At 40.8% G+C, this 24,431-nt stretch overlaps 3 protein-coding genes across 7 annotated transcripts; 1 reads left to right on the top strand and 2 right to left on the bottom strand.

The window, feature by feature from the left end:
* Positions 1 to 163: 163 nt before the first annotated feature.
* rsph10b (radial spoke head 10 homolog B) lies at positions 164 to 6,027 on the top strand. Of its 3 annotated transcripts, none has more exons than XM_051417749.1 (19): positions 164 to 457; positions 759 to 834; positions 1,140 to 1,208; positions 1,392 to 1,565; positions 1,651 to 1,736; positions 1,809 to 1,929; positions 2,101 to 2,277; positions 2,565 to 2,652; positions 2,759 to 2,856; positions 2,947 to 3,136; positions 3,264 to 3,372; positions 3,455 to 3,534; positions 3,785 to 3,933; positions 4,122 to 4,226; positions 4,349 to 4,480; positions 4,639 to 4,698; positions 5,019 to 5,076; positions 5,290 to 5,506; positions 5,861 to 6,027. In XM_051417749.1, the coding sequence occupies exons 1-19, from the start codon at positions 225 to 227 to the stop codon at positions 5,886 to 5,888; spliced, it is 2,250 nt and encodes a 749-aa protein (XP_051273709.1). In that variant the 5' UTR covers positions 164 to 224; the 3' UTR covers positions 5,889 to 6,027. The 3 variants fall into 3 exon arrangements, with proteins under 3 accessions (XP_051273709.1, XP_051273710.1, XP_051273708.1); XM_051417750.1 differs by having other exon boundaries at positions 2,547 to 2,652; positions 3,061 to 3,136; XM_051417748.1 differs by having other exon boundaries at positions 2,547 to 2,652.
* Positions 6,028 to 6,068: 41 nt separating this feature from the next.
* On the bottom strand, positions 6,069 to 12,466 carry dlgap5 (discs, large (Drosophila) homolog-associated protein 5). Of its 2 annotated transcripts, XM_051417743.1 has the most exons (19): positions 12,333 to 12,466; positions 11,144 to 11,391; positions 10,777 to 10,964; positions 10,597 to 10,671; positions 10,443 to 10,482; positions 10,262 to 10,348; positions 10,032 to 10,130; positions 9,808 to 9,882; positions 9,682 to 9,716; positions 9,356 to 9,594; positions 9,007 to 9,165; positions 8,818 to 8,906; positions 8,558 to 8,718; positions 8,372 to 8,473; positions 7,958 to 8,213; positions 7,189 to 7,829; positions 6,893 to 7,058; positions 6,496 to 6,545; positions 6,069 to 6,362 (listed from the first exon to the last, which is right to left on the bottom strand). In XM_051417743.1, the coding sequence occupies exons 2-19, from the start codon at positions 11,379 to 11,381 to the stop codon at positions 6,255 to 6,257; spliced, it is 2,808 nt and encodes a 935-aa protein (XP_051273703.1). In that variant the 5' UTR covers positions 11,382 to 11,391; positions 12,333 to 12,466; the 3' UTR covers positions 6,069 to 6,254. The 2 variants fall into 2 exon arrangements, with proteins under 2 accessions (XP_051273703.1, XP_051273704.1); XM_051417744.1 differs by lacking the exon at positions 6,496 to 6,545.
* A 959-nt stretch (positions 12,467 to 13,425) lies between these two features.
* ccz1 (CCZ1 homolog, vacuolar protein trafficking and biogenesis associated) lies at positions 13,426 to 23,812 on the bottom strand. Of its 2 annotated transcripts, XM_051417755.1 has the most exons (17): positions 23,647 to 23,812; positions 22,258 to 22,333; positions 22,033 to 22,129; positions 21,825 to 21,922; positions 21,468 to 21,561; positions 21,252 to 21,332; positions 21,115 to 21,162; positions 20,896 to 20,979; positions 19,990 to 20,165; positions 19,304 to 19,385; positions 18,838 to 18,899; positions 16,477 to 16,588; positions 16,109 to 16,142; positions 15,827 to 15,944; positions 14,957 to 15,115; positions 14,098 to 14,225; positions 13,426 to 13,977 (listed from the first exon to the last, which is right to left on the bottom strand). In XM_051417755.1, exons 2-17 carry the CDS (start codon positions 22,269 to 22,271, stop codon positions 13,922 to 13,924), a joined length of 1,443 nt encoding a protein of 480 aa, XP_051273715.1. In that variant the 5' UTR covers positions 22,272 to 22,333; positions 23,647 to 23,812; the 3' UTR covers positions 13,426 to 13,921. The 2 variants fall into 2 exon arrangements, with proteins under 2 accessions (XP_051273715.1, XP_051273716.1); XM_051417756.1 differs by lacking the exon at positions 23,647 to 23,812 and having other exon boundaries at positions 22,033 to 22,152.
* Positions 23,813 to 24,431: the final 619 nt, after the last annotated feature.

Here is a 24,431-nt window from a genome sequence, read left to right as displayed (position 1 = left end):
AAAAAGTTCTGTATTTATCTGTGAGATATAGTAGAGTAGAAGTAGGCTATAAGGTTGGAAATACTCGAGTGTACTAACTTAAATTAGTAATATTCCACCACTAGTACCAGATGTTCACTGTATTGCCCTTTTTGACTAATTAAGGTTGCCGTAGCTGTAAGCGCCCCTTACCGTTACCATAGAGACGGCCCGGGCTTGCTCGAGAGATACATAAACAGCGCAAAATGACACAGGGCAAAGAAAAGAAGAAAACTAGGATGAAAGGCGATAAACAGGAAAACAGGACAGCGTGCGGGAGCGCAGAGCTGCCGCAGACAGCGGAGGGGAGAGACAAAATAAAGTTAGTGAGCTCCTCAGAGGAAGACAACCGCACCACGCTCCAGGACCTTCCTCTCCACGACGAGCTGCCCGGGAGTAATAATGACTTTCCTACACTTTTTAGCTTAATTGTACAAAGGTAAGTCATCGTTCACATACCTTTTTCCCAGCAGCCATTTGGTCATGAAATAGTAGGGTAAACAAACACCAATGATGATACCAGTGATACTTAATTAAGGTTCCGTTCCGCTCACTGCAAAGGCTCTGCTACACTGAACGTATAATTCAATCATCACCTGTGTTTACCCTATTTCATGTCCAAATGGCTGCTGTGAAATGGGGTTTTTATTTTGTTTTTTAGAGCAGTAACACACCGATGAATGCTGTTGTGCCTGTGGTTGATTGGAGCTGGATTGTAAATTGTGGTGTCTCACTGACAGACATGAAGGGGAGACGTGTGGAGGACAGTTTCATGGAGAAGGGGTCGCTTGGTTCGAAGGAGGACACATGTACAAGGTATGATTTAACATTTTAAAATCACTGGAAAAGACTATATTTAATTGTACAATGCAATGCATACATTATGAATCATTTAACCTATTGTAGAACATTAAAAAAGTAGTTGTCAATTAACTCAAATGAATGAATGAATGAATGAATGAATTGTATTTCTGATATATATTTAAATGTAATCATTTGTTGTACTCTTGCCATGCTAAGACAAAAATACAACATGCATTCACAAATACATTTATTCTGAAAATGCACTGTAAGGTTAAATAAACACTATATCATATAGTCACTGTTTTGTTTTTCTGAAGGGGATGTTTGCCAAGGGACTAATGGATGGACGAGGGGTCTTCACACATGCAAGTGGATTGAAATATGAGGTAAGGCTATAATAACGATGTACTGAGTGTTTCATAAGCAATTGTCAAAATAGTTTATAAAAACCAATGTGTACATAACATTTCTAAATATGCATCCTGGGTACACACAAAATGAAATAAAACTGAGTATGTTACAATAAAACAGTTTGACAGGTGTAATAAATTATGTGAATTTGTGTGCAGGGAGAATTTGTGTGCAACATGCCCATGGGCCATGGTACCTACACCTGGCTGGATGGCAGCTCCTATAAGGGGGAGGTGTACAATGGTATACGACACGGGACTGGAACCTACATATGTGCAAAAAGTGGTGTGTCATACAAAGGGGAGTGGGAGCGAGGCAAGAGGCACGGAAAGGTATAATCAATTAAATATCTAGTATAGTCTTTTTTTAAAGATTTGTTTTTGTAGTAACAAGGTGAATTGGTTGTCTTTGTGTTAGGGTGCAGTGTATTATAACCAGGATCAGACCTCGTGGTACAAAGGAGACTGGGTGAAGAACAACAGAGAGGGACAGGGAGTGAGATGGTATGTATGGAGAACATAGTCTCATCTGTAGCCTCAGTTGCATTTTAACAGGTGAACTCTGTGTCTTAACAGCTATCCCTCTGGTAACATTTACTCTGGTGAGTGGAAGAGCAACCTGAGACATGGAGAGGGCACCATGAGGTGGCTAAAACTGGGACAGCAGTATGATGGCATGTGGCAGAATGGAGTCCAGGTATGAAAGTTATCCTGTAACATTATCTTAGCCCTCAACCGGACTATTTACATTAACATATCCAGCTGGTAACACTAAAAAAAGTAAAGCCCATGCCACAGTTTGTTTATTATATCCAGTACTGGAGCTTTTTACCCTGCTTGAAATGTTGAATGCTCTTTTCTCTGGCAGCATGGGCGAGGCACACACGTCTGGATCCTGAGGCGAGTGGATGGATCCCAGTATTCCCAGAGCAATCAGTATACAGGAGATTATGTTCAGGGTCAGAGGCACGGACAAGGAGCCTTTTACTACGCTGCTGGCGAGATCTATGAAGGGGAGTGGAAGAACAATAAAAAACACGGGAAGGTTAATCAGTCATACAGTACTGCCTCTCACAGTCAATACACAAACATTTCCAAATTCAGTAAACTCCAGAGTGAAAAGCATCGGAGGCTCCTTGCTTGGAAGTAGCAAATACTTTTTACTAATGCTTTAGTTAATTGTAAGATTAACTTGAGAGCTTGGAAATGTGTTTTGCCACTTGTTTGACTCATTCAAATACTTCCAGTATTCACACCTTTACACACATATTTTCTCACAAAATATCTAAAATGACTGAACTATATGGTTCATAGGGAAAATTTACTTTTAAGGATGGGCGTGTCTTTGAAGGAGAGTTTGTGGACGATCGGATGATGACACAAAGCCTGGACGGAAACAGAACTCCTGTTCATCTGTGTGGTAAACACCTACTGTATATTAGCTCCGTTAAAAATGCTCAGCCTGCTATTAATGGTACAGTGGCTTACAATTGTATATCTTAAACATGTTGCATTTCCTCTGTCAGATAGTGATTCATCCATCTTAGGACCCGACATGGCTCTGAACATTGAATATCTGCTGGATATGATCCCTGAGAGAGAGCGCGACACTGAGCATAAACAGGTCAGGTCCCACTCCACACTGTAAAATATTTTCCCCACATCCTTATTTTCACCTCGGTCCAGCCTTGATGCTGTGGCTCATGTGTAACAGGTGGAGTTTGTGGTGCTCATGCATGGTGTAGAGTTGAGGTCTGTCTACAGTTTCTACAGCAGACTTGGCCATGCCCATTCCCCAAATAATGTGTTCCTGCTGACCCGCCTGCAGCTCTGGCGCCTACTCAAAGACTGCAACATCCACCATCATGACATCACTCTCACACAGATTGACCATTTTATCAGAGGTGAGAAGGACTCACTCACAGTCTCTCTGACATACTTAATCCACCTCACATATACACACATTGATAGCTTCATAATGGCAATATTTTTGTAGACGTCTGCTTAATGTTTACTGTCTGTGTGTCTCAGAGGATGCCGCTCCAGCGGAGATCCACTCTCCTTTCACTGCAATGCTCTTTCGTAAGCTCCTCAGCTGTCTAGTGGTTGTGGCCTACCACATCTACCATAAGGACATGGTGTAAGGGTGACTCTTACAATTTGAATGTAAACTTTTTTATCCTGATTTTAGTAGAGAAACATAACTTCTCTTCTTTTCATAGGTCTCAGAAAAACCTTCTGGCTGCCTGTTTTTCCAAACTGATGACAGACAACATCCTCCCTAATGCTAAGAATGTAAAAGGTGCCAGCAATATAGTACAGGCTCGTGTGCACACGTACATATTAGGATGACAGAGGAACCTGCAAACTGATTTCATATAGAAGCCTCAAAGGGGGGAATCTGGATAGCAAAATGATTATTTAATAAGATATTTGCAGGTTCCTTGCTTGTCTGGTATTGTTGCGTGTTTTGCCACTTACAGAAACTAATGCTGAGGCTCTATATTATGCAGTAATAGCTGTGCTCATTAACTGTGGCTGTGTTGGTCCAGGATTCCTGTTCAAGCAGCCAGGCTTTGCCGTGGTTTCTGTGAACTACTTAAATAAGTGCTGGGAAATCTACCAGGCTTACTGCAAAGTCAATGCAGCCCCCAGAGATGACCAGACCATGACCTGTCGACACATGCTGTGGATGTTCAAGGTGCAACAGACTGCAGCAGCAAAGATTACCATGCATACGAACTACTACTTATTCATTTTTTTCCACTTAGCATAAGAAATGGATACAGTTTATGTTGCTTGTTACTACAGCCCAGCCAGAGGGTTGCCCAATTTTGAATGACTTGATGAAATAATTATGTTTATTATATGTTTGGTAACTCCTGCCAGGATCTCCGTCTGCTGGACAATAACCTGACCACAGAGAGATTACTGGAGATCATCACTGCAGAGAGCCGTGACCCCAGCAACCTGTCCTCTAATGTGGATTTGGAGGTCTGCCTGCAGTGTTTACACCAGTGGTTTACACCCATTGACTCATTCATTACCGGTATGTCTCAGAGCCCATAAAAATTATCATTCACCCGCTTTGTGTATTCCTACACTTTCTGCTGCAGATTACATTCCTGGAGTTTTTTGACGTACTTCTGAGCTCTGCTGAGGTGAAGTGTCAGCGGGTTTCTGAAGGCCTGGAGGAAGGCCAGTTGCTGTCCAGCCCTGACGCAGGGTCCAGGAGGGATATACCTGAGGTAGAGAAAATCTTAGTTTACCATCAGCCCAATCGGTCAGATCCTCTCACCTACTCCATGTACAGTGTAGTGCAGATATACTCTATATGGTAAAGATGGGAATTCTGCACAAGAAAACAAAACACAAGAGTTACTTTTACAGTTTTTTTCCTATCCAGGTGACAGCTCCAGTGAATTCCTCCATCACTCCTGAAATCTCTAGCCCAAAGTCTGTGGAGGTTGGTTGCAACAGGCAATCTAGCATGCACAAAAATAAAAACTTTTTTTTTTTGCTAATGTTGAACCATGAATTTGTGGCGTGGGCTGCAGCTATGTAGTCATTTCACAGCCAGCAGGAGTTCTGTTCTAGAAATTGCACATCCATCTTCATGTGAAAAAAATAGAAAGACATCCACATATTCAGTGTTGATGTCAGTATTGTTACACCCCTGCTGTTGATATTAATGAAATAGGCTGAGTTTTATAATCATATTATTGTATTTACATATTATCATAGACAGAAAAATCAAGTGACACACTGAAATTATCCACTGTTCAGGACATGGAGAGTCAACAAGATGTCAAAACTAAACTCGCTGAGGAACCTCAGTCTGCAGGTTTGTTTTGTTGGTTTTTATTTATACGTATGAATCATAGAAGGGAAAGGGCTAAGCATTGCATTGACCATATAGAAACAAAGCTTGTAGTCATGCAGAGTGAATATGCACACATATACAAATAGATTTTAAGATGGGAATGAACATCTTTCTATGAGAGGCATTTTGTGTTGGCTAGAAAATAATAATCCTCATGTATCACATTTCCTTTAGAGCACACAAGTGAAAGGAAGTGTGTCCAAACCAGAGGAATGGAGGTCAAAGACCGTAAACTGGAGCTTTGGATCCAAACAATCCATCAATTCTTCAACCATTTTTTCTTCCCGGCTTTTGAACATAACCAGCGGGTGTCTACAAACATGAAGGAAGAAAAGCTCCGCCAGGAAGCCCAGAGACGCATCGCTCTGGCCAAAGCCCAGCAAAGATCCAGGTAGTACACGTCCAACAATTCCCAGTTAAGATTTATTCTTGTTGACAGAATTATGTAGTCAATGGTTGGGTCAATATATCATTCATGTACTGTATCTTTACTGATATTTAACCAGGCACAATAGTTGTTTGGTTCCCTAGTTTACCCATCTTAAGTCTAAACTGCATTGCTGCTTTAATATTACAGTATTTTAATTTATAACATTCATACTGAGAATTCAAGCCAGACTCCTTGCACAGCCACCAGATGGCACCCATCACTTTTCTTCCTCTTAGCTTTCATTACAGCTCCTTTGCTTACATTGTGCCATCGATGTGTAGTACTCAGTGCTGTTCTATATTATGTTACAGGTAGAGGGGGCATGGTGAGTGACACATCATGATAAAGATGCAGTAACGTGGTCAGCATGCAGAGAAACCTGAAGAAATCACAATGAAGCCAGTTGTTGTATACCTGAACTATCCACAGTCCAAAAAACAAAATGTCTTCAGATACAGTGAGTAATAAAACCCTTGAGTGCAGTGCTGACTGGTGCTTGGATGTAAATGATGAGTACTTGCCATTTCCTTGTTGTAAGTAGAACTTTAATTAGACTGTGTTGGAACACAAAACTATTTACCATTTTATCTAAAAATACAAGTCAGAATCACTCAGATTTTTTTTCTTTCAATGAAAGTAACAAAAGTAGTAAAGAAGTAAAAATTTAACATTTAAAAAGAAAATCTCATCGTCATTTAAAATCTACACATTAGAGAGGTGGTGTGAAGACCATAAGGTCACTTGGGCAGACAGACTGGCGTATGCGGTCCTTCAGGTCCGGGGTGAAGAGAAGGAGAGTGGACTCTGCTGCATGGGCCTGAAAATACAAAAAGAATATTCAGCAATGATAAAGTAACAGTTAAGAGCCTATTGAAATCATTTAGTGTGGATTTAATAACATAAAGCCAATAATTGGAAGTGAAGAAATAAAAAATAAAAAAACCAATGACCTGTGGTGACTGAAGAGCTAACACTGAAGACACCGCTGGCAGTGGGGTGACTGTGAGAAATGAACATAACAGTGAGTAAAGCCAAATGTGCATTGGTAACATCCGTTTAAAATAAACCCATGCTAGCAGAAAGCTCGGTGTGGTTACTCCTGTAAAACCAGTCAAGTTGCAGCATGCAGGTCTGATATTTTAAAGATTTATTAAAGAAACAAAACAAAAAAACATTAGTACCAGACCAAATTCCTTCAATATAAATTCTAGTTTAGCCAATTTAAAACTAAATTCAAAACAGAAACCCTGCTTACTGCAGCTTTAGTATGCATTAGTGTTGCTATGGTATGAAACCCAAGGTGTACAGTTTTTGTACATGCACAGTACCTATGGGCATCAATCATACCTGCTTCTTGCCGAGTAAGCAGGTCCTCAGATTGACCTATGGGACTCTCCATATCGACATCCACTGCCATGGGTGAGAGTGTCTCTACGGCAACAGTCTCCCTCGGTGACAGGCTGCATCTCTGTGATGGCTGGAGGTAACGCTCAAAGTCCAACCCAGGAATTTCCTGAAATTACCAGACAACTTGTTTATTGTATAGCAAGACAAAACAACCGGGATCACAGCTTTTAAGAGACAGTCCTATGAGGCTGAGAATACGGAAACAGGACTCTAGTGAAGCCTGAAAATGTGTTTACCTCAACAACCGAGCTGTCTGGTGTGTTACACACAGACTCTTGGGGTTCCAGAGGGCCCTGCACAGCGGGAGGACAGGAGATGGGAGGCCGGCTGGGAGTCACACAGGGTGACAACGTGAAACTTAGACATGATGAGGGCTCTGGGACCTGGGAGACAGGAAGAGGTGTTTTGCAGGGAGAGAGGGAAAGTCTTGGAGACAGAGGTAGGTCAACATCGACTGCTGGTTCGTCTTGCTCCTCGACTACAGAAATGGATGGAAGTGAATGTACAGGTGTGGCTGTCCTCAGTTCAGGAACAGTGTTTTCTTGTGTGGCGACTGTTTCTGACTGGCGTGCAGGGCTTCCCTCAACCTGGGAATCCTCTGACAGCACTTCCTTGACAGGTGAGAAACAAAGAGAGACATTCACAGTGTCCGTGCTGGTCTGGGATGACTGAGGAGTACCACGCAGAGACTTTGGTGTTAGCGCTGGGGTTTGGCTGAGGGTAAGACGGAGTTGGGCAGGAGAAGCAGTGGCGGGAATAGGGGTCTGTGCCCGCGCAAGGGATCGTCGAGTGACTCTTCTGGGTGAGAGGTAGTTGGAGCAGGGAGAGGCCTGAGGCAGCACAGCGGCACTGAGACGGCTGGATCTCCTCACTGAACCTACAACCACACATCATGTACGACATTGTTATAAAACCAAAACTTATAGGTAAAACGGGAAGAGTTCACAAGCAGACACATATGGCGTGAAAAGCAATCTCTTTGGCGAGCAGTTATTGCTTGGTCACCTGATAGTTTGGCTGGGCTCTCCACCTGGAAGAAACCACCATCAAAGACCACAGACTCGGTCGGTTGAGGCTGTGCTTGGGGTTGTGGTTCCTGAGAGTGCTGGCTGGATTCGTCCTCATCGTTACCAGCATCCTGTGCTGCTTTTTCGGCCTCAGCCGCCTGCTGTCTGGCTTTCATTGCCGCTTTCACAGCAGCCAGGCGAGACTTTGCTGCTGCTTTGGTTCCTGTGGGCTTAGCGGGTGCAGCTGTTGGTTTCTGTCAAAAGGACCAGACGGGCACAATGTCAATATTGTCATTGTGTATTTTTCCCCTAAGAAGAGCAACCAGACCTATAATCATAGTCACTTATATTAAAATGGAGAAATCATTATGTCGTTAGATTGGTAGAACGTGTAATCATATAGTCCATTCACCTTCACCAGTTTCTTCTGGCGCGGTGCAGGCTTGTGCTCCTCTACCCAGCCTCGGCTCTCTGCTTCCTTGAGAGCATTAAACTTCCTGAGGACATCCTCGACCTGAAAGACGTACAAAATATTTAGCCTTCTACTCACATGGTTTGTGTCTGAAACAATGTTGTTCCACTCTTATGAGGCACTTGCCTGGTAATAAACCATGTCCCAGAATCCCTGCAGGTCAGTACAGGTGGTGATCTTCTCCCCTCGGCCCAGCTCGCAGTCGTCAACCAGGCCACTGAACTGGTTAAAGCGCTCTTTTATCAACAGCCTTGCTTGTCCGACTGCTGTGCGCATGCGGTCTCTCACTAAACAGAGAAGAAGATTTTCCCTAATTAGGAACACCAGCACCCTCTTTAGCAGTGAATTAAATAGACATGTTCAGGATGTAGAGAAGATAATCTCACTCTCTTCTGGGATGGAGTCATCCTCCACTTTAGGCTCCCAGTGGACACACAGAGTTGTCAGTTTGTCTGTCTCATTGGCAATTTCTGATCTGAATAATATAGAAAAAAAGAAAGCGTTTTAAAACTTTGACATACTAAAAAAAAAAAGGGGGGGTAAAGAAAAACTTTTTTTTTTAAACCGTATGCCACCTGAAGTATGGTACATCGTGCTTTGATTCCAGGGTATTGCCTGTCAGAGCGGCCACTGTGGGAGATGTACGATGCGGAGACTTAGGGGGAGATTGTTTGCTTGGCTCAGCCTGGGACTCAATGTTGAACACAGGAACTGGTGGAAGACTGAAGCTGGGGCTAGGTAGCAAGAATGACAACATGCATTGAGACAGGAAACAACTCGTGTTTTATCGCACAAAATTTTCCTAGAGACTCAAAAGTGAAACGCCTCTGGTACCGTATCATTTAATACTGAAATATTAAAACTTTCCACGTGATAAACATCTTCAACAAAAAGTAAAACAAACAAGAGGGAAAATAGACAAACCTTGGTGTAAGGAAGGCGTCTGCTGAGCGAGGAGTGAGAGGCTCGAACCTGAAGGATGACAGACCAGTGGGAGCCTGGAAGATGAAATCCTTGGGAGCAAAAGAAGATGGTGCTTCAACAGGATCCACAGCAGGGATCGGTTCAGCCGGAGCTTGGTCCACCACCATGTCTTCCTCCTCAGAACAGGGGGTCGGGCTGGGGAGATGAGGTCTTTCCTCTGGCTCATTCAGCTCAGACTCCTACACAAGACAGACAAATTGATCAATAAGTTACTGGTAAAAAGGTACTCACTGGTCAAACAGTGTGTAAAACTCAGAGGTATTCACCTTAGGCACAGCAGGCTGGACGATGTTGACAGTTTCTGTACGAAAGTAGAAATTTAAACAAATTAAAGCAAATGTTCGTGTTCACGTGGAAAAATAAAACTGATCTTTGTCAACATTGAAGGATACCTTTACAGTTCCTTTCTCCATCAGAAGGGGGGGCCACAGTGTTGACAAATGCTCTGCTCCTTGTGGTTCTTACATCTGAGGGGGAGAGGAGGCATTTAATAATATTACGAGTGGTTTTATCCAATAGTGTCTTTTTGTTGCTGTGATGTAACATCTCCTGTGCTTTTATGCCAACAAATTTTTTTTTAAAGCTGCTTCAACTATGGCCTTGGCTCAGTCTGTACCTGCATATTTGTCCTTAGGTTTGTCTTTCACTGTAGCAGCTTCTGTAACAGGAGGCCTGTTGACTGATCTGGTTGACAAAGCTCGTACGACAGGCTCCACTACAGCAGGATGGCATGACACAGGGACACAGATTGAGATGCAAATAAGGAAACACAATAGGGTGAAACCAAGATGATAGTCTGTCTCAAGGTCCAGTTATATGCAAGGATTTTTTTTTCTTATGAGTTACCTGTACAAACTTTGGTCTTGGTCTTAGCTGGTTCAGGCTTGACGTGAGCTACTCGGCTCCTGGTTGATCTTTCCACAAGAGGTTGAGCTATAAGAGGAATGAGAGGTCAGATCTAAAATGCACCAGGTTGCAGATGACTGTATGGTTCATTTACAATTGAGGGATGGCCAATTAAATTTACCTTTCTTTGCCACAGTGTTTGGATCCTGTATCTTCAGAGGCTGGTGAAATTTTGGCAAAAGGAAAGTGATGCAACAAAGAGCATGTTAGCTTTTAGTGTAACGGACGTTATTATGAAAACACGAGAACGGTATCTCAGAGAAAGACAGTAGTACCTTCTGCACTTGCTGCGGTTGTTTCATCGAACGGGTGACTCTGGTACTCTGGGATGGAGCAGTGTTCAGTTTTGTCTGAAAGACAAGCAAAAATTACATGATGATCGTTTGAGTCATTCATCTGGGGTAGATATCCATAGTCAATAGTGTAAACTAGTCTTTTTATCAGTCCTTCCTCACCTCCTTAGCTTTAGTTGAGGCAGCTGGGACTGCAGGCAGAGAGACAACAATAAGGGTGTCCTTTGGATGATACACGCCAGTCTTAAAAACCCCTTTACGCTCCTTTTCTCGCTTTTCCTTCTCCTTCTCAAGAGCCTTGCGCTCTTTCCAGCGCTCAAGCTGTTTCAGCCTCTCTTCTACAGCCACATCTGTGGAGAAAAAGCACAAATTAGCTCTAATGATGGGCACAAGAAAAGCCAGAGTAACCAGATGATCACTGAGATCTTTTCTAAACAAAGCCCTGCTAGCCAATGTGCCCTGTAAAAGCACTGAAAAGAGATTTAAGAGGTTTGAGTTATAGCTGTGATGAAAAATGAACACGCCTTACTTTTAGCAAGTTTTGTACTGTTCATCGTCTTCTCATGAATGGTTGACATGTTGGCCATCGCAATGGAGGCATCCAGGGAAGACATTTCCAGCTCCGGGAGCTTGTCTAGCTGCCTCCGTGTGTTCATGGCTCGATCTCGGTTCTCCTTCTGGGACTGAGACCTCCTTCGTGACATTTTTACCCTCAGCATCGACACACTGGTGTCCCGCTGTCGCAGGTGAGCAAATCGAGACTCCATGTTCAGATATCTGCAATAATAAAGAACAAGAACAGAAGATGAGGTGTTATACTGTAGGTACACTGCATATGACAGTTATTAGAGGTATTAAGGTACATTATATTGGATTTTGTAGTAGTCATGCCTACTGGCACAACAATGAGAAACTAAAAAGGGTCTAAATAAAAAATGAGGAATTAGAAAGTTGTAATGAATAACATATTGATATCTGTTGTAACAACTCAACTGGTATCAGGTGACTGTGGAAAGGAATTACACAATAACAAAACAAAGGGCTTTAACTGACTATTGTTTTATTTAGTAAAAACACAGATCAGAATGTCTATGAATGACACACACCCCTCTCAAAAAGAAAAAAAATTAAATAACATCTTAAGACTCAAATATCTCAAACTAAAACGCTAATTACAATACTTTTACTGTTTCTAAAATGTAAATAAAATAGCTTCATTTCTGTTTTGGAAGGTTTGTCTCCAACTTAAGTTAACTCACGTTAACAGTTAGTTAGTTTAGTTAGTTAGTGAATTAAAGTAAGAAATCAAAATTTAAAAAATAGTCAAATGTTAGTAGGAAGAACATTTAGGGGCCACAATGAGAGAGTCACCACGCATTGTAACCTTTTGTTTGTATAAAGAAACACTTTCTCTGGACAACAATAACTTACTTAAAGCGATGTTTCTGAGTCAAACGTTCATTTGAGCCCATTATGATCATTTATAATGTTAATAATTTCACTTGAAGCACAGACAGACAGAGTTAGCTGTCGTTATAAGTAAAGCCCGTGAAAAAAACACGTTAGCCACCAAATCTGCTGAAGTGATTGTAACTAACGCTGGTTTATCTCAGAGGGGAAGAGGCGAACTAACGTTAGTGCTAACTGTTGGCAACCAAACCATCTAAACTAATGCTAACCATTCATACAGATAATACAGAATTACACATCCATCTTACCTTACTCTCTTCCAAAAAAAAATAACACGTATAAAAGCAACTTCCTCTTCAGACCGTCCAGTAAAAAAAAACAAAAACTTACTGCACAACGGACGGACTACTCTGGTCTAAAAACAATCATGGCGGGTGACTTTTTGAAATTCATCTGAGGCGACGCTGATTGGCTGGAAACCAGACTGGAACGGTGAGTGCTGATTGGTTCCTTTTCTTCTTCTGTAGATTGTTTTTCTGTAGTAATAAGTGTAAGATGTGATGCCACCTATTGGTCTGGAGTGTGAAGTACAACTGTAACAGCTTATACCTGCTTGTTTTTTTTTGTTTAATCATGATTTTTATTCCATAATAAAATACAGGTGTTTTCATACTATGTCCTAGTAAATGTATATCATTCTAACTTGCATCCTGTGTCATTACAAAGTAGGCAGGTTAGTGTCAGTCTCTCTTAAACATTTCTTACAATAAAGCTGTGCTATTTGTTTTTGTCTACAAAGATTTGTATTTTGCATTTGTATGCTTTTCTTACTAAGAAGGGATTATTACTTTCTGTTCTGTCTGTAACTTACTCGGTCTTGGCAAAGTAGAAAGCATACCGACAAACAGGATAATATGGGCTGGGTTGCTATTTATATAAAAAATAAAACTCTTTGGCCAAAATTATTTATTCTGGGCCCCCAAACAGTAAATCTCTATAATCCCTCCCTGACATGTTCCAGAGCCTCCAGTTTGAAACATTTAAGGTTAAACCTCAAATTAGTTATTTTGGCTGTTCGCCTGTTTTAGATGCAGAAGTGACTGCAAAATACTAAAAAAATGCAAAAAAACCCCAAATGCACGAAAAAAAATGTGTCAACAATAAATGCTACATGTAAATAGATGCCTTCCTACTATGTCTAATAAATCCCCACTGGTAAAAACCAGCACAGAGTTGAGTCAGACCTCATGACATCATGCAGCACTTACATAAAACTTCAGTGTCCAATTGTATTTTCATGTGAAAATGTGTCCCATAGATTTCAGATAAACATGATTGCTGATGTTGCTATTTGGAAGCTTTAACTTGATGTGCATCTTCAACAAAAACAAGACATTTCAGTAAAATGACTTCTTAATTTATTTAAAGTTAGTGCAGTCGTTTACAAAGCACAATACTTCTGACATAATGACAATTTATTTTAAAACTATCACTGATCATCAAGGTAACCTGGAGTAAACTGTTCTGTGCATGTCAGTTTTTAAATAAATTTGAGACATTGTCATGATGTGTTCATTAAAAATAAAATAAAATGCATGAACAAATTGAAATTTGAAAGAAATCAAAATGAATAGTTAACAAAATCCTACGAGTATGTACAAATAAAATGAAAGAAAATAAAGTACATGTACAGTAAAAATCTGGATTTACACTTAATTACAAGAGAAAATTACAATTTTTGTAGGTTAAATTAAAAAAAAAAAACTTGGTGAGAGAGCTTTTTATTTTTTTTTCTTATTTTACAATGCAATTATTGCATTACACTGATGCTGTCATGATACCCTGCAACACTGACAGTTCTTAGTGTGGTGAAACAGTCCTCTGTCTGTCCGCTGCATCAGTCCAAGAAGAAAATGTTGTTGAACTGCGTCGCACAAAGCCTCTTAACCTCCTCTGTAGCGGAGAAAAGATAAAAGGGCATTTGGGGTGAGGTAGAGATTAAGTATCAGGGCAGATTGTCTATTGTGGCAGTAAGGACACAGATTTACTCATTGCCATGTGATGGAAACATACCGTTTACTTCGATCAGATTGGCGTTCTTCTGATTCAGGATCACATACAGTTCTCTCTGGTCTGACTTCTTGCCGACTACCCAGTAGTCTGTCATTGCTTTTACAATTATTTCTTCATCTTCATCAACCCTGGGAGACAGATGGAAAGAAATGAGTCATAGAATTAACATTTCTTAAGGTTTGTATCAGAGATGCCTTCTTAGATCAAACTCTAAAACATCTGAATTTCATGTTAAAACACACCACATGATATGACCCCAATTCCAGTATCTATTTACATAAATAGCAGTGTGTATGTTTTGAGGTTTCTGACAAGGTAAGAACGTCTGGGAAACATCTGCACAATATGAGGAACTGATATTGATACTTAATAAATGCTATGAATGTCGATGCCACTGTATGTCCCACAGACTGGAAACAGGATTTTCACATGACTACAGTCTCATGACTGCTTCAGAAGAGAGTGAGTTTACCAAGTTCCCAAGGGAAATATATTATGTATGAAAGTGATACAGCTGTGGTCATACCCAGGGGAATTGAGGGTTTGTAGTTTTACACATTTTCTTTCCTGGTTTTGTGAAATCTGAGCTCAGCTTCTGTTTAGAGCTGAAAATTATTATCAGATTTTAATAGTCGCATGCTGTTGTGCTATGTCTCTATGGCATTGCCCCGTTACTGACATGAAACCTAAAGCATCCATAACTAAAACGAATTAACTGTATCTACTAATGGTTTCTACTAGGATGACAAACAGCACCACCATGCTGATTCACTGTAAAAACCACTGAACAAATGTCTGGAGGAATTTTGTAAAAATAAATGCAGCTACAGTTTTACAAAGCCAATGTTCTCTGCTGTACCTGGCGAAGTCACAGTTGATGTCTCCCAGGATCTTCATGAGGTCAGGGTGGACAGAGGTGAGGCAAACACTGGCAGTCTTCCTCATGTGAATGGTGCTCTTCTCCGCCAGGTTCATGTGGTTGAAGTAGATGAACTTAAATTGGGGCTCCTTATCTGGTCTGAAAGGACACAAAAGTTCAGGTCTCTCTGCGGCAAGCTGTTCAGTAAACACACATTATTAATTTGGATACAGCAAGCCAAATCATGGTAACATCCACCAAAAAGCAAGTTTAATTAAGCCTACTCCATTGTCCACCCACTTTAATGTGAGCTTAGGATACCATTATTATCACAGCTTACCTGACAACAGTTCTGTAACTGCATCTCTAGAACAGCGTGTGTGTATTCAAAACAGGCCATACAACTGATTTTTATCTGTGCTGCGACTAATTATTTACAGTTGCATCAGGACACAGACCTGCATGCAAGCTGAGGAATTTGGGACGGCATTATTTATTCAGCGGATTCTTCACTAGAGTGATTAAAAAGGGAGCCCATCAAATTGCCTTGACCAGGGAGACCAAGTCTTGGATTACAGGCCAGGACGTATCTGGAGCTAACTGCTAGGGTTAAAGGAGAGCGGGCCAGGATGCCAGTCTTTAAAGCTACACTGCTTGAGTTACCCCTAAGTACCCTGATGATATCCAGTGGTATCAGAGTCTCATCTATCGCTACCAGCCAGGCAGAGTTAATACAAAAGGACTGACTGGAAACTGATGACAAGCAACATGGCTACTGTTAATCATGGGACTTCAATTCATTGATATTGTCGCCTGCCCTTCACAGGGTGGTGAGTTGTTAATTGGGAGTGCGGTGGATTCTCAACTGACCCTGATATCCTGCGGTTAATGGTGAACTGTTCACATATGTCAGATGCCAGCAAAGTAAGCTGAGGGCCCACCAAGCCATCCAACTGCTCACAGAAGTCCCTCGTCAGCTCCACAGAGGCTGTGAAGAGATGGAGGAGTAGAGAGTCAGTCATTATGGGACATGAGCTGAGATGTATATGAGCAGTAAAATGGCCAAAAATACTAGATGGCTCAATAAATTAGGGGGGTATAAGGGGAAATTAAAGTTAACTGCATCATTTCCGTGGGTGGGTGCACACTTACCACTGATCATAAAACAAGCTGCAGCACTCATCGCCTGCAAAAGAGCAGATTAGTGCAGGGTAAATGCAGAAACAAGGTCACACAGGTTAGAAATTACATTAATGTGATGATAAGCATCAAAAGGGATGTACTTCATCATTTTAAAAAATTTCAGCTAATCCAAAAATCCATATCGTTTGATAGAGCAGTGGAATATTTCATTCTAAATCTAATGTTCCTAAACAAATCCTCCAGTCACAGATTATGAAAATCATCCTAAAAACACCTTCCCGCCTATTTTAATACATTAAACAAATCTCCTGTATGAATGAATGATTAAGCCTGTAGACTGTCACGAAATAGCAGAGATCATATTTACTCTGCCTTACCTTGTAAACAATCAGATGCAGCTCCTCATAGCCATCATCTGTGCTGACAAATATTTTTGGAAATCGGAATTTGGCCTCTGGATCTTTAAGATTGGTAGGTCCTGTCAAAAACCTGGAGAGAGCAGAGGAGAGAATGGCTTGGTAAATATATATAAAGAGTGCATATGAAAGTTAAAACCGGTATCTGAGAGACTCAAAGTCAAAAGGCTGTGCTGTTGGTAATGTTGTGAAAAAGAGCCTGGACAGCAGTGTAAAGGTCGTGAAGGTGGTCTTGTAGGAGAGGACCTGAGGTGATTAAAAGAGTTTATACTCTTGGGAACATGAATAAGTAATCATGTAGAAAAAGTTAACATTTTGTTCTTGATGGTGGCACAAAAGTAAATCTAACTTTTGGGCGTTCCTATCTTCTGGGGGGTGGTTAAAGTACTCAGTATTATTTAGCCACATTAGCAGCATGGCTCTAGGGTTAGCAATGACTGACTCATCTATCATCTCAACAACTACGGGATAGATTGCCATTCAATGTTGCACAGGCATTCATAGCACTTAGCTTGAAGGATGTGTGTGTAGGATTTAATGGCTTGTTGTTGCAGATTGAAACTGCTGATTAGACACTAATGAAAACATAGTCATAAATATTATATTCCATTTCTGCCAATAGATCCTCCTTAATGTTACACACTGGACCTTTAAAGCTCTGGTGTGTCTAAGAATAGACTCACAGGAACTCTAGCATGGCTGAAATTTTGTTTCATGGAAGTTTGGGTCTGATTTGTCAAAATCAGATTCATCTGTGGCTGCAACTAACAATTATTTTCAATATCAATTAATCTGCCAATTCATTTCTCAGTTGATCTATAAAATGTCTGAAAATTATGTAAAATGTAAAATCCTTGTTTCCCTGAATGTAATGTGTTGTGTTCAAATGTCTTGTTTAGTTTGACCAGCACCCAAAACACATTTAATTTGTTATAAATGAAGACTAATAAATCATCAAAATACTCACAGGTGGAACAAAAATCTTAAGTTTTCTTATCTTTATTTATTTATATTTTTAAAAAGTACTTTATTCTTGCGTGATTTTTGCGTGATTTATATATTTTTGTGTGATTGTATATTTTAAGCACCATTGCACCAAGAAAGATTCCTCATATGTGTAAAAACCTACCTGGGAATAAATCTGATTCTGAAAAACAGAAACTAGAAGGAGTGGATTTTTGACAATTTTATTTGAAGTAATTAATTAAAATGTTTTATTTCAATTTCTTTCTTGTTTTAAAATAATTTTCTGCTGTTCCACTTTTTGTCATTTCTTTTCGGCTCTAGATTCACCCACAGCGGACCCTAAATATCTACAGCAAAGAGCAAGGAAGTCAGGCCTTTGGTAATTTTTTATGACATCGTGTGAGAGATCTAGGTTTGGCCTGATGGTGGCACTGGAGGAAAGGTTAGCAGGTTAGCTAAATGGGTACACATCATCAGGGTATCGTGAATACTCATACCAAATTTCACATCAACACGACCAGTAGCTGTTAAGATATCTTGGACCAAAGCATGGGATGGACTGAACCAAACCTAATCAAGCAATTAGCAGATTAATCAAAAAAGAAACTTAAAGAGATTCATTTCCTCAGAACTAAAATAGATCAGAAGCTCTTCACTGCTCATTCCTCCACAACTGACCCAAGAAATAATACCACAAACTGAACAGAGGCTTCATTGTTGTACTATTAATACACTGGATTCCAATGATGCCACTTATATTAACCATTTTCACTGGAACGCGTGTCTATGGGTTACATGAGTCTCTCCTGTGTAGCTTTGCCTGCATGAACCTCCAAGTGTATCTGTAACTTATTTTACTTTACCCTAGTTATAACTATTTCACTGAATATTCTTTATATTCCAGTGTGTCATCTATTTAGAGATGTAAAGGTGTGTTTCCTGTCCCATGGTAGGTCACTAGGAGTCACACTACTACAGAAGCTCCAATTTACCTTCACAAGTTACTTGAGGCAGCATGCACACACAAGTTTTGTCAGACAGCAAACACTAGAGCAAACTGTAATTACATATGTACACTGAAACTAAGTAGAAAGTGGATTTTTTTTCCCCCTGGCTGCAGTGATACTATAAACCTAACCAACCCCCCCGCTCTCTTACTTAAATACAAAGTGCTAGCCAAGGGAGTTGTCTCCTTAAATAATTTGGTTCACTGCAAGCAAAGCTTATTATTCACATTGGGTTGAAACCACATGACGCTGGCACACACACACACACACGCACGCACGCACGCACGCACGCACGCACAACGCTTTTTGACTCGTAATGTAAAACACTTTTGTAGGAGTAGGAACTCACCTCCCATAGTGCAACAGATTCCCTGCCACCTCCGGCCTCAGAGGAGAGTCCCTGCCAGCCAGCTAAGGGTAGAAGAGAGGGGGTTAGAGTGACAATGTGTGGCATAGCTTTGAAAGCCATATTCACAGCTCATATTCAGGTCAGTCGTCTTGTGCACTCTGTCTGGAGACTCAGATTACTTTACATTCTTCACCATCGTACAACTCAAACGTCAGGGGTGGGGGGTTATTGCCTTTAATTGATTGCAACAGCTGAAGAGTGACAGGAAAGTGTTGGGGGGGCACAGCAAAGGGCTGCAGGTGGGAGTCGAACCTATGGCTGCTGCAGCAAGGACTTGGTACATGGGATGCCAGCTCTACCAGCTGCTCCTTTGTTTCTTTCATTACATCCTCAGTTTGTCTCCCATTCTTTTTTCTGCTTTTTTGTCTTTATTGTATCTGTCCCACGTGCACTCCCACCTCCTCACCTCTGGTTCAGAGTGTCTGGGGAACAGTGAGGTGGTCAGGTACTTGTACAGGATCCTCATGTCATCTTGTTCCAGTCCGCTCCTACAGACCCAACCATAAGGACAAAATTACACCTTATAATCTACACAACACACCAAAATTCAAAACCAAAATGAGTGGCTGGTACAGTATATATGTTGGTGTTGTCAGTTGTGTATTGCATCATGGGCTGGGTGTTCAAAACAAAGTGACTCCTGGTGCTAATAACTGTTCAGCAGTGGCGGTAAACACACTACAACGAATGCTCCAGAACAATACCACTTGAATTAGACAATAATTAAAACAGCTCTTCTCTGTTTGTCTATTGGCAGTTCACAATGAAAGATCACACTGCTCTTCAGTCATTTCATTAGCAATCATGTAATCCCCCGTGCTTACACCCCGAGCCAGGTGGCAAGTGACAGTGTCAGGGAGCACATGAACCGCAAAGAGGATTACAGGACCTGCCTCTGTTTACCCAGCATGCCAAAACGATTTTGTAGAAACCAATGCTGGGATTTTAGTTGCTATATGTTTGCAAATATGTGTCAGGTTGTATATGGTTGTGGCCTACTACTTGATGCACGTTTACACATACATTTAGAAACCAACAGACGTATTTCAGGGACAAGAACACCTAATATACAGCAAAGTTTCAAGCCTTTACCAGATGAGCTGGTCGTTATAGAGGAAGGCTGTGTATTTGATCAGATCAAGGCTCTCCTCCACCCTGTTGACAAACGACTGGATCTTTAGGTAGGTCATCTTGTCCAGTGGGAAGAAGCTGATGCCTCCAAATACGTCCAGTAGGTCGCAGGACTGCAAGTGGAGAGTCTGCAGATACTGGAAACCCCAGGGTGGACACACACACACACACACACACACACACACACACACACACACACACACACACACACACACACACACACACACACACACACAGAACATAACATAACAAGAGATAGCCCAGAGACACAGGAGAAGGACAGGAGAAAGGGGTTAGTTTCCCTGCCTACAAGTGCTTGCTTACAGGGCAATAAAGACAAAGGAATAAGAAACTCTCTGACTGATGCTTTGTGGTGACGCTTGCATCATCCTGACATTCAACCTCTGATACGCACACCGCAGGCTCTCTCTTTCGCTCCATCTTTGGGTTACATGCAGGAGAGGGAAGCCCGTCTTAACTTAAGAAGGGTATTCCCTAATTAGAAATTAATTTTTTATACTTTTGCAAATCTGTTTGTTATTCCGAGGTGACTGCAGCAGCGAGGCGAAGACTGCTAATGTAGGCAGGTAATTATTGGGAAATTAGGCATGCCTGCAAACTTCTTTTCTACAGCTTTCCCTTGAGTAATGAGTGTTTACAAAGAAACATACACAGTGCATGTTCAAGTATCATCACCGGAGGCCAGCCCATGGGAAAACATTTACTTTCATGCTATACTGACTTTTTATAAACAACTATCCACAAATTGTCAAATTACAAATGAATCACACTGTCAAAGCGAAGTCAATTGTAAATAAAAATGAATGACATGAACAAGCAATAAAGATTGTATGAATAGCTTTTTACCCTGTAGAAGAACTTTTCAAGCTTCTGAATGAGCAGCTCCACACCACCGGCTTCCATTGCTCTGCCAAATGTGCCATTGAAGAGCTACAGTACAGGGAAAATAATCAAGATTATTATAGTAGTAAAAAGGCCTTAAACTGTCCATCTGAGGTAGTGTATGGGTGTAACTCTATGTCTTTTTGAAAAGGAGGACAGATTCTAAAACATACTGTAACCTACCTTGTACATGCTGTAGCATTCCCTTACCACTGCACCATAAACAGTGTCCTACAGAGGCAAGAGGGCATGGTAAGTAAAACTTTAAACTGACAATATTTAATACTAATGGAAGAAATACAGACGTGAGCATCACTCACAAGTATCTCTTCTTCCTGATATTCTACTGTGGGAGGTTTCCCGTCTTTGTTTGGTTTCTCGATCATAGGGTTTCGAACAACCTGAGGAATGAATTAGAAATACAAACAGATTAGGGAAGTGCAGCTGAATTACATTCAAAAGAAGAAACTCTAGACAAACAGAGTAAATACTAGTAAATACTGTAGTAGTAGTGTACATCTAAGCCTTTAAGATACCATGACTATCCAGAAATTGTCCTCGGGCTCAAAGAAAAACTGCCGGTTCTTCTGTGTGTGCAGGGATTTAGCTGGTTTCGTTGGACAAAATGTTCTGAAAGACAGAAGACGTGACCGTGAAAAGAAAGGACACACCCAAACAACAAGATCAGCCTATTATTTTGTGCTTTCACAGATATTAGATAACATATCAGTATGCATCTGACCACTTATTACAACATTTCCCTATTCTGTTATACTTCAGGTTCAGAGAAACTACACTTTCCTTTTGGTTTGCTTTAACACAGCTTATACAACTAAGCCATGTAATTCGTGTTAGACACTTTTTAAATTCATCTACAGTACTGAACTCTTTACCTGGTGAACTGTACAATGGCTTCACAAAGGCCCACATTTCGGATCTTCTCATTCTTCTCCACATCACTTGGATGGTAAAACAAAATCTTCTTCTCTTCCTGAAAAAAAAAAACCAAACAAAACATCTTGAATTAGCAATGCAAATACACTATCAAAATGTTTCCCTAATATATCCTAAAATATGAGCTTATCTGAGAATCGACCTCACCTCTCCTTCGCGGGGTCCAAATGTAGGATTATAAACGAAAAAGCTGAGCAGAGATGGGGTGTACTGTTTCTCTTGCATTCCTGAGGCCATTCTGGGACTGTAACAGACACAAAGAGAGAGCTGACGGAAACAGATAAAACAGATCAAAGACCACTAGATTCCTTTCAGGTTACATCAGTGTCAGCCTTGAATCATCACAAACAAGTTAGTAAGTAAGTGCTTTACCTAATCATCAGCATTAGTGTAACTTGTGTCTGGATTTCCTTTGCTCCAAAGGCAGTTTGGTGTGCATGCCGTGTGCCTGCAGAATGAAGACAAGTACATCACATACAGCAGCAAGATCAATGTAGAGATAATCATTAACTTCTAACTGGGAGGTCCACTCACACACATACACACACTCACACACACAATGAGGACAGTAGTGTATCAGGGCAAAGTTGAATTTGTACTTGGGTCGAGATGCACTGATCTGATAAACCAGATTAGCTGCTGCCAATGACGTGACCACAGTTTGTAAAAATGGAGTGTTTCCATGAACAGCTGCATTCATTCAGTCATGGTGGGCCACAACAATCTCTGGCCTCATGTTACATAAAAATAATTCCAATTGGTTCAATATAGCCAGTTGTAGATCGTAAATTTGAGAAAACTGCTAAACTGGTATCACATACAAGTGGTATACTGGCAGCATACATTGGATTAAAATACACACACAATGACCCATTTAGGTAATGCACCTAGTTAACGTTTTCTAATAAACTCATTACGATAAATGTGGTAGTATGAAGCAAAACGATTCACCTGCATCACAAACAATGTGTCCATACAGTTTAAACAAACACTGAGCATTATGACTCTAATGGAGGTAAGGAGAGTCATTACTGTAGGACTGTTGCATTAGACTGCATTGGCTGTAGTTTACCCAACGAACTGGAAACTGAATGCAACCATTAGCAGTGAAACGTTACCAAAAGCAAACTCAGACTCAGATTCCTCGAGGATTACTGAATGCATTAAACACAGCAGACAGACTGTCATGGTCTGCTAGTGCAACAACATACAACAACATACAACAACATACAACAACATACAACAACATACAACAACATACAACAGTAGCAAGGAGCTTTCACCATGAAGTAAACGAGGTTTTGAATGTAAAGTTAAAATCTTAAAGAGATATTAGCTATGTTCAATGGAGGAAAAAGTTCTGTATTATTGTTTTCCCTTCAGTACTTTAATAACAGCACTTAGACATGTTGTTTGTTTGCGAGTATACATGTTGTCACTGCCATTGTTTACACTTAACGACGCTGTGACAGTCTGTGCGAGCCGAGCTAAAGGGAGGAGAGGAGCAACCGCGACAATACACCGGCTAACCGAGCTGTGTTTGTGAATGAATGAGGACTCAATGAACCGAGCACACACGGTGACGACTGTGTAAGTTTACCGAGTGCAACTACTCGACGTGAACAATTACCGAGCCTCAACGTTACGCCAGCTGGAGCAGCTAGCTGGTTAGCTGCTAGCAGTAGAGTTGTGTTTTCTGAGGCGGAGAAAAAAACTCGGTGAACCGTGACTGTAACCGAGCAACACGACGGTAAAACTCACCGTACAGAGCAAAAACCCAACGCGTTCAGGTGCTTCTGGCTGTATGCGGCGTGAATAAAAATAAAAACAAATGAGGAAATGAGCTCAATGAGACGAGATGCCGCATTATACTTCACATTCTTTACTTCCTGTTTTTGACAGCGAGGTGTCACAAGTTCAACTGTTCGGGTACAATCGATTTCAAGCCAAGTAAAAGGTTCCTGGTCCACACAGGGACCAGGTGGTGTTATGAACTGTAGAATAACTCCTGTGTTATTAAATGTACCTGATGTAGGTTCATGCAGGAATATTTGGCATACCCTGCACTTGGGTGTTTTAATCCTTATTGTACACTGGGGATTATGGTGACACTGTTAATTTCAGTTTAGAAATACATTTTAACAATTTCAACCCATACTTTATCTTAACTTAGTTTTTTATCACATCCTCCTGCAAATCTTTATTGCAGCCTGGGGATAATTAGGGCACACTTTGGTTGGATTTGTTGATGAACTTCTGCAAGACTTGGAACCATCCAGTGACAAGGGTTAGGGTTAGGGTTAGGGGTTAGGAAGTCTGTTGTATACTATTGTCTATTTGTTACTTTAATGACCATATTCAGTCCTTTGTTTAAAGTATACCACACATTTACTTACTTATATATTTCCTTTATAAACAAATAGAAACTTTAAAACCTATAGGAAAAAACGAAATACTATCTTACACTAAATTCAAATTGCTCAGTTTAGTAACATATTAAAAATAAATTACACATAATCATGAGCTACATTGTCACCAACAGTAAT

This window comes from Dicentrarchus labrax, unplaced genomic scaffold (genome assembly GCF_905237075.1).
Source record: "Dicentrarchus labrax unplaced genomic scaffold, dlabrax2021, whole genome shotgun sequence".
Taxonomy (NCBI): Eukaryota; Metazoa; Chordata; class Actinopteri; family Moronidae; genus Dicentrarchus; species Dicentrarchus labrax.
This window is presented reverse-complemented; position numbering and strand designations above follow the sequence as displayed.